Here is a 12,142-nt window from a genome sequence, read left to right as displayed (position 1 = left end):
TCCTGAGAGGCCACATCCTGCAATATCAAAGTCTCCCCCTGGGACTCCAGAGAAGCCGCCGTCGGAACCACCGGTTCCACTGACGCCTCTAAAGAACCGGCGTCCGGAACGGACGACTCTTCTTGCCTGGGTTTAACTGCTTTGTCTTTGCGCTTCTTCGAAGAAGCGGCCGGAGAATCCGACGGCATATTATAATTGCACCGCTTCAAGACCAGCCTAGCACAATCTAACCTTCGCTAATAGTGCGCTTATTGAACCTAGCACAAAGCGACACCCAACAACGTCGTGCTCAGGACCCAAACAAGGAATACACAAAGAATGATAATCCCTATGCGGTATCTGTTTCCCACAAGAAATACAGTTATTCACTTTTTCTGACATCCGGTACAACACTGAGGCAAGAAAAAAACAAAATATTCCCCAACGGGGTACTTAGCCAACTTTGATTCGGTCTGAAACTCCGAACTCGAAAAATTTCAGAACGCCGAACGGCACTTGCAATGCTGCTTCTGCATCGGACCATGCGGCAAAAAAGACTGAGGATATGACGTCGGTCATGCGCATTTGTACCCTGACGTCCTGATGTCAGTCTTTAGCGCCTTGACCGACGTCAGCCTAATACTTTGGTATTCGGGCCGACCGAGGACAGCGGACTACCCATATGTAAGGACTGCAGCAATGTGAGATGAAGAACATCTTAATGCATTCACTTTAGTTGTGGACACTACATTTTGCAGAAGTCATCTAATTTCACCAGCAGGCAGTCTTTTCTATAAGGTGTTATAAATCTGTGTTCCTATTATGCGCACTTGTGTGGCACTGCAATATAATTACAAACATTAAAACACAGAGAACATTTAATGATTTTCTATGGACTCTGCAAACACACTACATGAATGAGAACTAAAAAACTGTACAATGGATAAGCCATGTGTGTTATTTATAAACCATACATACAAGTCAAAATATCTGGAGTAAGAGATATCCAAACTTCAAGCATAGCATTCATGAAACAGGAAACAGACCATCTCTTCCATTTTTTTGTTCCCTGCAGGATTCTTGCTAAATGACTCCGCTATCTGCACCCAATCAGGTCATTTTGGATTAACCACAAACTAATCAATTGCGACCCACATCATTGTATATAATCAATGTATCTGCCTCTTTAAACTGGAATTCGACTGTGCGATGTTGTGTGTAAATTACACAAAGACTTTCTAATGTAGATATATATGAAATGCCTGCACATGTCTGTACCATGTTAAATGCTACTGTATCTCTGTTAGTATACTGCAAAGCTTTTCTCCCCGGGCCTCTGCTAAAAAGTTGTCATCATGCAAAGTTGGAATATCCTGGTTAATAAAAGCAAAATAAAACAAGTAAATTTGTTCTGGGGAAACAGGAGCCAGGTATTTTCACACTAGATAAGAGACCTATGGCCCATCTGCTCCAACCTGAAAATCCCAATCGCCCCTCCATTCCCTGGCAAGAGTCAGGTGGTAGGGAGCAGGTCAGCTTGCTGGTTCTGCAGGGTAGCCCGCCCTCTTCTCTTGGGAGAACCCCCCCTTGACACCTCTTCCAAGCTCTGTTACTAATATCTTCTAAGAGGAAGCATTCATCTGCATGCTCGTTTACCCATAAGTAACTCTGGAAGTGCACTGGGACAGAGCTGGCTTAGTAGACTTGGACTCCACTAGATGTGACATCTAGTGCTGTCCCCTAGGGTATCACCCCATGAGGTTAGCCAGAGTTGCCAAGCAGACAGTGGCCTTCCACTGCCATCCATCCTAGCAAACTCCTACAGGCATCCAAGCCACTAAATGAACTTGGGTTGCCTGTACTCTAGTCACTAGACTGTTTTGTCCTTTTTACGTTTTTCAACATGTGTGCGCATAGGGTACCACAATTATGTTCCAATATCAGGAAAAAGAAACTTAAGCGCTTCCTTAGCATGAGACCCAATCTTAAAAGAGCTAAGGAGTACTTAACAAAACCTTGTTAAAGGCACCTTAACCATTGTTGACATAGCGTCTCACACTTAGGACTAAATGCAAACAGTGCCAGCCAAAACTGACAGCAGAAAGTAAAACAGCTTTTAAAGGCTGTCAGAACTTCACTTTACCACACTGGAAAACAGAATATATGGGAGAATGAAGTTTATAATAAATTTTAAAAACGGTTTAAAAAGAATAGTGAAAGGTGTTTTACTTTTTCCCAAAGGGGTACTTGGTTTTTGACTGCTGAATTTTTCAACAGTCCCAGATATTGCACCCAAATTTTTCCCTCTAATTGTAAATAAACATTTGATTTTCTGGTAAATCACTGGATTTAATCAGTAAATAATGCCAGATATTATAGGCTCATATTGCTTATTGCTCAGAAAATACATGCTGATGTAAAGCCTTTCATTCTATTAACATACTTTAAGTGAACTACAGCAATATTTATTTAACATGCTCCCCTCAATTTTTGATTTGTCCAGAATCCTAACACAAAGAAGTTGGGAGGTTTGCCTGATAGCACTCACTAAATACTTTCAAAGCCAATAAATCTCTGTGCACCTACAATCTCTTCCTTTCTTTTCTTCATTCTGCAACTGGTAGTATGTGCAAGTAAATAAAACTTCATGCACTAAAGAATTATGATCATATTGCTAATCATAACCCTCACCTGGTCTTCTTGACATGGATATCAAGAGTCACCTCTTGAGCTGCTCTCTCAAGGTAAATATTTTGGCAGCCATGTCTCAAAAACGTAAGCTACTTATGATTTGAGACCAAATAACATTTTTTTTATGTTGTAGGCAATGATGTTGGGAGGTTTTTTTTTTTATGTTTCTATATACACATGCTAGACATTTAACAGTTTACCCATACGTGCATGCTTCTGTTGTTGCATTACAGGTTCATAGATGTTTACTAGGCTAACGACCACAAGGGCCTTTTTAAGCCTAGCCACACATTCCAAATCTTTGACAAGTTCTGATACCCTTGATAAGTGTAAGCATGGGCCTGGAAGATGAACCATTTGCAGGTTACCTGTTTGCATTAGAGACATAGGTGCCAAATCAAGGATAAATTTCTGGTTTCCCATCCAGTTGTCCTAGTTGCATTTCAATCGAGTTAGAGAGAAATTCTGCTTCACATGGATGGGGAGCCTGTTCCATAGATGGGGTAGTCTCTGGGATACATGCCTATCTCGCCAGCAGGTCCTATTTATATCACAGGCAAGGTTTAAGTCTTTAGAATGGGTAATTCTGGTACTGTTGGTTTTGTGGATATGCAGGACCATGTGTGGCATAAGCTTAATGTGGTACGGTTATGGTATAACAGATGTATGTGATTATATTTTTTGATTTATCTTTGCTAATTTTTTCATCTTATGTTTGTTTTTTTATTTTTCTGTGTCCATTTCCATGCGGACTTAGGTATATGTAGTCTGAATGATTTTGATGTTTAGGACCGTTATTTTGCTCATATTCTGGGTCATTTTGCGTCTAATATTAGATATATATTTTTGTATTGTTTTGGATGTGGTTTACACATTTGATCAATAGTGAATTACTATTCTAGGTAAGTTCAATTTTTTAGGATGTTTATATCCTAATATTTGTACATTTTTTATTTTTTATTTTTTTGTTACTACAATTTAGGTTGATGTATACACAATTTTGGTCCTAACAAGGCTTTGAGGTTTATATGTTATATATATAAAAGGCATCATTATTGATGCTTATGGTTTTGGCTCCCAGGTACATTCTTTCTATTATTCAGGATTGGGTGAATATTGTCATATATTGTCAATATTATTTGGTGATATATATTATTTGGTTTAGTCAGTCATATTGTGGTTTTTGGGACATATACCAAGATTTTCGACTTATGGGATTTTTGGGAGACAACCACATCATTTTTGTAATGTGTCCAAGTATGTTATGAATATTGGTGTTGCTGATCAACACTGACACTCCATATTGGTTCGAAAAAAATTTTCTATGATTATGTTGTCATATTAGGTGGTTCCAGGCTGATACACATAGATATGGGCATTGCTTTAATACCCTATGCGGATTGGTATTGTTTTTTTTGGTTTCCAAGATTGACCAATACGCAGTACGACGACTTTGGTGGGGTTGTCAGTTTATTTTGACTGTTTATTGTATTGGTCAAAACAATTGAATATTGATCCACAAGACTTATACATATGACAAATCATATTGTATATTTTTCTGATTATTGGTATTTTTCTGTATAATGGTCTTGTTTTGGATCTATTCAATATTTGGTGGAATTCTCATTTAGGTTATATCTTTTGTGTACAGGCTGGATAATATATGATATACATTTTGTGTCGGTGTATGTATCAGCACATATTCAACACTAATTTTTATTGAGTGTTACATTTGTTCATACTTGTTGATATATTCTATTTGGTTTGGTTGTGCTTGGTTTTGAGGTTTAGAATATGGCACTTTCACCCATCATTCAGGGTTTATCTTCTGATGTAGAGGATTTATCTGTGTTTGGTTTGGACAAACATGGATTGTCATCCACTTCGGTGACTGTGGGATCTAATTTGGATACACAATGTGAGTTATTTTTTACCAGGTTGGGTAAGAATATGAAGATGGTTAGGACCAATGTGTGGCATCTACGTTTATTTAAAGCATATCAGGAGAAACATATTACTCCACGGGGCCTTAGGGTCAAGATACAGCCTTTGGTCTCCAATATTGATGACCAACTCATTGAGGATTGGGTTCATATTCAACAATTAGCCTCCTCTAGATTTATGGATGCTTTGGCTCATTTTTATGAACGTAAGGTGCAAAAAGGTGTCAAAGACCTAGAAACTGTTTGCTTAGAGTCTAACAAGTTTGAAGCCTGTGATTCTTTTGCTGCACAGATTAAAAAACTTAGCAATGATTTGTCCAAGATGGAAGCCACCCTTAAGGACAGGAAACCTAAGAAATTTTTTAGGGATGTGGGTGATTATGAGAGGGGTAAACCGTTTGATACATCTAAAAATGTTTCTTTCAGGTTACCCAGAGATGATAATAAGCATGATAAGAGATCATCCACTCCGAAAAGAAAAAGGCCAAAATCCATCCTTAAGAAAAATTTTGTTTTTTCTAGTGGTACCTCTGGGGAGGATACTTCTTCCAACATGGAAGGTGAGTTGGAAGAATACTCCAGTGAGGGGGCACCCAAGGCTAAAAGGGATAACTGTCCACACCCTCTCAATTTAGATACAGACGAGGGGGGTGGAAGCACAGGAAAAGGAACATCCAAACAGAGTTTGGAGACACTATTGAAAATCATGACTCAACATTAACTTCTAATTCTAATGTCCACAATATCTCCTCTGTTGAATTGACCAATGGTCAACTCAGATTGTTAAACAAAGGGCTTAACTTTGTCCCTGGGTTCTTTGTTTCTGAACAATCTTTGGCCCAAGATGTGATAAATTTTTGTCGAATTTTGAATCTGAAGTTGTTTTTTGAGAATGTTTGTGATATACCTCAGGATTTCAGGTTCAAAAAATCTACATTTAACCCACCGATGACACATTTAGTGGGGGTGTTTCAAAAAAATGTCCTACGGGACTTACATTGTCATCTTAAGGATTTACCTATTTCTTATAATAATTTGTCTACTGAAGAAATACATAGTTTGGATGAGCTTGTTAACAATAAAGACTTGGTCATCATTCAAGCTGATAAAGGTGGAGCAGTGGTGGTATTGGATAAGGTTGCTTATGACAATGAGACTTTGAGACAATTGGGTGACAATGAATATTATAGACAGATGCCTTTGGATCCCTCATCTCATTTTCAGCGTCAAATTGGTCAGTTTTTGACTGAGGCGGTGGAGGAGGGTATTGTTACACAATCTACGAAAGAACAATTAATGGTTGTTTCACCCATGAAACAATATTTATATTTGTTACCCAAGATCCATAAAGATGTTACTAATCCACCAGGTCGGCCTATTGTGTCTGGACATGGGTCTCTCACTGAACCATTGTCTGAATATTTAACCCAATATTTAAAACCATTATTGGCATTTATTAGAGCCAGAATCCAAGATACCACACAATTCTTGGATATTATCAACAATACACAACTTGAATCACAATGGCTATTATGCACTCTGGACATCACCTCTCTTTATACCAACATTCCACATTGGGCAGGCCTACAGGCATTGGACTATTGGTTGACTAGATCAGGTTTATATCGACCAGGATTTAATACATTCTTGGTATGTCTTACTGAGCTTGTTTTGTCCAGTAATGTTTTTTATTTTCGAAATAAATGTTACTGGCAAACTAAAGGTACTGCTATGGGTGCATCTTTTGCACCCATATATGCAGATCTTTTCATGGCATATATAGAAGAAATTATGATTTATGACAATAATCATAATATTTATATGTGCGAGATGGATATTTGGCGTCGGTATCTGGATGATTGTTGGTTGGTGTGGAAAGCTGATGAACTTTATCTTATGGAGTTTCTTGAATATCTTAACAACAATATTTGGGGAATAGAATTCAAGTTGACTTGTCACACATCTAGGATAGTATTTCTTGATGTTGAAGTTACTAGAAATGATGACAATACTTTGTCAACTAGCATGTTTAGAAAATTCCCTGAATTTGATTCATTATTACATGCTACCAGCTTCCACCCACAACATATCATCCAGAACATACCCAAATCTCAGTTTATAAGAGCTAGAAGAATTTGTTCTAGTCAGCAGTCCTTTTTTGAGGCCCGGGATGATTTGGTACATAGATTCATCAGGAGGGGTTATCGTCCAGGTTCTGTGCATATAGCCAAAAGATGGGCATCCAACTTAAACAGAGAAGATTATCACATAGAGATAGGGATAAAAATTTGAATCCACAGCCCTTGCGTTTGGTGACAAATTATGGACGCAACACACAGGGCTTCAAAAACATTATATATAGACATTGGAATGTGCTTAAAGCTGATCCAAAATTTAACTCTTTTTCTTTCTGAGAGATGTTCTTTTTCATTTAGAAGGGGACAGACTATTGGCTCTAAATTTAGTCATTATAAGAGAGTGGGTTCTGATTCTTTTGCTTCCGTTCAGTTGTCCCTTTTGGGTAAACCTATTGTTGGGTGCTCACCTTGTGGGCATTGTTCTTTCTGTATCAGGGTTTCACATACGGGTGAATTTAGCAGCAAAAACACTTCACAGGTCTTTGACATCAAATTTTGGGCCAATTGTAGTACTGAATGGGTCATCTATTTGGTGACCTGTAACTGTTCTGCTTTCTATGTTGGAAAGACTTCCAGGTCTTTTCGTCTCAGAATTTGTGAACACTTGAGTGATATTAAAAATAAACGCATTAGTAATGCACTTTATAAACATAGTTTGAAACATGCATCTGCATGTTTCAAATTTGTCACCATTGACTGTATAAAGGGAAAATGTAAAGACAAATATCATTGGAATGAATTGCTTAGTTTAAAGGAGAGAAAATGGATTATTAAATTGGGAGCTTTGTTTTCACCTGGTCTTAATGACCAATTATAAATGTAATGTTGTGATTGGTCTTTATGTGTGGTTGAACCATATATATGTATGCATACTGATACCTTTAAAAAATTTTCCTTTTTTTGTATCATTGAAGAAGGCTCTCAGGAGCCGAAACCGGTCTGATGGCTTTGTAAATTGTTTGTTACAATTTTAGAGACATAGGGGAATTGTTTTCCCTATGGTAATAAACCATTTTTGGATGTGGCATTTGCCAACATTTGCTGGCTTTTTCGTTTTTTTCATATTGCTCATTGCTCAGAAAATGCATGCTGATGCAAAGCCTTTCATTCTATTAACTTACTTTAAGTGAACTACAGCAATATTTATTTAACATGCTCCCCTCAATTTTTGATTTGTCCAGAATTCTAACACAAAGAAGTTGGGAGGTTTGCCTGATAGCACTCACTAAATACTTTCAAAGCCAATAAAACTCTGTGCACCTACAATCTCTTCCTTTCTTTTCTTCATTCTGCAACTGGTAGTATGTGCAAGTAAATAAAACTTCACGCACTAAAGAATTATGATCATATTGCTAATCATAACCCTCACCTGGTCTTCTTGACATGGATATCAAGAGTCACCTCTTGAGCTGCTCTCTCAAGGTAAATATTTTGGCAGCCATGTCTCAAAAACGTAAGCTACTTATGATTTGAGACCAAATAACATTTTTTTTATGTTGTAGGCAATGATGTTGGGAGGTTTTTTTTTATGTTTCTATATACACATGCTAGACATTTAACAGTTTACCCATACGTGCATGCTTCTGTTGTTGCATTACAGGTTCATAGAGGTTTACTAGGCTAACGACCACAAGGGCCTTTTTAGGCCTAGCCACACATTCCAAATCTTTGACAAGTTCTGATACCCTTGATAAGTGTAAGCATGGGCCTGGAAGATGAACCATTTGCAGGTTACCTGTTTGCATTAGAGACATAGGTGCCAAATCAAGGATGAATTTCTGGTTTCCCATCCAGTTGTCCTAGCTGCATTTCAATCGAGTTAGAGAGAAATTCTGCTTCACATGGACGGGGAGCCTGTTCCATAGATGGGGTAGTTTCTGGGATACATGCCTATCTCGCCAGCAGGTCCCATTTATATCACAGGCAAGGTTTAAGTCTTTAGAATGGGTAATTCTGGTACTGTTGGTTTTGTGGATATGCAGGAGGTCCATCAGAGTGGGGTCTGACAATGCCCTGTATACCAGGCATAGATCTACCCTCAAAATCCTGTAGGAGACAGAGTAAAGGGATTAGGGCCTTGAGGCGGTCTGCATAGGACACATTACTTACGCCCTGTATTCTTTTAGTGAGGAACCTCTGTGGACATTCCAGTTGTTGGATATGCCTGTTAAGCTACACACCAAAGGGGGCATTGTACTCAATGATAGGTCTGATGAATGCAAATACAGTGAAACAATGACTTCCCTGGACTTAGATGCCATACCTTTGTTTATAAGTTGTGCAACATAGAATGATTTCCTCACCACTGTAGACACATGATGATCAAAGGCTAGATTACTATCTGTGTGTGTCCCTAAGTCCCTGACTACTGGGTCAAGTCTAAGGGGTGTGTTGTCAATATGTTAGTTACCAGGGATGGAAGACTTCCCAAAGGATACTATTATGCATTTCTTAGCATTTAGTTTTAGTCCATGGCTCTGACAACAGTTGTTTGTCTGTCAGCCCTCCTGCAGAATATTTGTGTCAGTGTGAGATTCAATGACAGCTCTTAATTTGCAATCATCTGCAAATTTAGTCAGCCACAGACCACTGACATTGGCCATGACTTCTGAGTAGTACATGCCAAAAAGGAGCAGTCCAAGGACTGATCACTGAGGGACTCCACTTGTGACTGGCCTCTTTGTAGAGGTGCACTCCCCAATTCTAACTTCCTGGGTCCTGTCTGTGAGCCAGTTGGCTATCCACCGGGTGACATGCGGGTCTGTACCCAACCTCTTGAGTTTGTCAACAATGCTCAAGTGGGGTACTGTGTCAAACACCTTGGCCAGGTCAAAGTAGGCAGTGTGAATTATTCTGCCCTCATCAATTGCTTTGGTGACCTTCTCAAAGAAGTCCACCAGGTTGAGTAGGCATGATCTGCCCTTGATGAAACCAAACTGGTTTGGGTCCAGTGTTTGGAGGTTTACTATATCTCTGCTGTTCATCTCCATGATAATTATTTCCATGGCTTTGCATACAAGACTAGTGAGACTTATGGGTCTGTAGTTTCCAGGGTCTGCAGATAGATGGCCCACCTTTGTGCAGAGGGATGACTGTTGCCTTTCTCTATTCATGAGGCACGAATCCTGTTTGGAAGCTACAGTTAAAAAGAAATTCCAGAGGCCCTGATAGGTCATGTTTCATGCTATTTAGAAGGCATCCTGGGATATTGCCTGGGCCCATTGTTGCAGTGTTCTTGGTCTTAGAGACAGCATTAAGGACCTGTTCCCTAGTGATAGTAGGGGGAGTTATATCTGATGAGATTTCCTGAGGAAAGGTTGAGGGGGAGAGAGGAATAAAGTTGAAGCTGAAATTATCAGCCAGGAGGTTTGCTACATCTTCTGGCTCAGTATAGGTGGCTCCATTTACAATGAGCTCTGCACACAATTGTGTACTGCCTTTGAGGTTGCGGACATAGCCAAAGAATGCTTTGTGGTTGTCCTTGGCCTGGGGGGGGCCAAACTTACCTCAAATTTGGCTTTGGTAGACTTTATTTGTCCTCTGAGTTGTTTGTTTAGTTTGATGACAGTGCTTTTATCCTGCTGGGTTCTGCACGTCCTAATTTTTGCCATGATTTTCTTCCTCCTGTTATACATCCGACTGATTTTGTGATTCCACCAGGGTGGCTTGTTTTTTTAGTTAGTTCTGTACTTCTTCCTGGTGGGTACAGCTGCCTCTAAGCAGCAATTAACATGCTTGTACATGATTTCTGTGAACAGTTCTGCATAGGCAGAAGTGTTCTCAGGGTTTTTATAGGGGCTTGAAATTTTGCCAGGTTCTCACTTAATAGCATGAGGTTAGCCTTAGAATAGATCCTGAATATTCCTGGTTGAGCTGGGGGTCCAGGTTTTATTTTTTACTTCAAAGGAGACCATTTCGTGGTCTGACCTTATCAAGGAAGGCATTACAGTAGGGGGTGTGCAGCAGTCTCCCATATTAGTGAGGACCAGATCCAGTATGTTTGCACCCCTGGTTGGTGTATTGACTATCTGGTCCAGGGAGTTTGTGTTTACAAAATCCAGGAATCTCTGTGCATGTACGTTTGATGTCGTATACGATTCCCAGTTAATAGTGGGGTAATTAAACTCACCCATGAATATGGTATTGGGTTGGATGGTTACTGTTTCTAATGGGTTTAAATACATGGTATGGGTTTCCTGGGTCACAGATGGGGACCTATAGCTTGAAAGGAAATATTGGATTTTACCTATGGCGATTTGAACATGGAGCAGCTCAAGTGCATTGTCCTGTTTGACCAGCCTTGAAGTATATTTTTGATGTAAATAGAGACACCTCCACCTTTAGTCCCTGCCTGTGAAGTAGCTGGTCTATTTGTGTGGAAGGCATTACAACTTTGCACTGCTGGTGTGCTTTTCACAGCTCTAAACCACATCTCAGAGACCGCACAGACATCAGCATTCTCTAGGGTAACGAGAGCTTCCAGGGAGTGGATTTTTTTCTTTAAGCTCCTAGCACTGAGCAGTAATACCTTTAAATTTCCTTGGTTTTGATTTGCTATGTTGGAAGTACTTTCAATTTGACAGTGCCTAAAAAAGGCACCATGGGGAAGACCATGTTTTAGCTAATATTCAAAAGCCTAGAGGGGAGAGGTGCTGATCATCCCTGGCAAAGCAGCATGGTTTGTTGACCATCTCCTTCCAAGCTGACAAATACTGCACCCCCTTAGAATGACACCAGAAACTAAGCCAATTAAAGTCAATCATCTTTTGTTTGTATTGTGGCATCATCCTTGGAGAAGGTAAAATGCTGCTCAATTCTCGGTTCACACCAGCCTGAGACACACATCCCGAGAGCTCTATGATAACTCTCTTCATATAGTCTAAGGAGGTACTTCTCTCAGGTCATTTACTCCCAACATGGACTATTCGTAATTGTGGTCCAATGACCAGAGTGCAAGAGTAGTGTGGCGGATCCTAACCCCTGATAAGCAACTGACCGTAACTTTCTCATTACTTAGCCTGGTGAGAGGGACATCAGTGTTTCTCACGATGGAGCCTCCAATTACTAGAATGTTGGATTGTGTGCTGATTCGCCTTATGGGCTCAGAGGTAGAGGACCCATGAACTGTAGCTCTATGTATTGATGTGGGTGTTGTTTTGAAAGTGCTTTTGGGGCTGCTGAGGGATATTCTTGTGTGTACTTTGTCTAGGCGGTCTTTGTGGTTTAGGAAGGTTATATGCAAGTGCCTCAGTATATGTGGGTCTATACATCTGCTTTGAATTATGCATGACGGGTGCAGCATGTGTACTACTGACAACCTTATTGACATTAGGAGTACTTTTAAGTGAGAGCTTTGCCTCCAGTGATGTTGTGTAAATACATCTCTCACAT

General features: G+C 39.7%; 1 protein-coding gene across 1 annotated transcript in view; it reads right to left on the bottom strand.

Moving 5' to 3' along the window:
- Nucleotides 1-12,142, bottom strand: part of CCHR3.PART0H1orf35 (chromosome chr3.part0 C1orf35 homolog) — a 208,154-nt gene that overhangs the window by 85,260 nt on the left and 110,752 nt on the right. Inside the window, exon 5 of the mRNA XM_044066034.1 lies at nt 10,392-10,416. Within this exon, the coding sequence (XP_043921969.1) occupies nt 10,392-10,416 (25 nt within the window). The remainder of the gene's footprint in view (nt 1-10,391; nt 10,417-12,142) is intronic.

Source organism: Protopterus annectens, chromosome 3.part0, assembly GCF_019279795.1.
Source record: "Protopterus annectens isolate FY-2018-M chromosome 3.part0, PAN1.0, whole genome shotgun sequence".
Lineage (NCBI taxonomy): Eukaryota > Metazoa > Chordata > Ceratodontiformes > Protopteridae > Protopterus > Protopterus annectens.
Note: the sequence above shows the minus strand (reverse complement) of the source record. Positions and strands in the feature narration are given on the sequence as shown.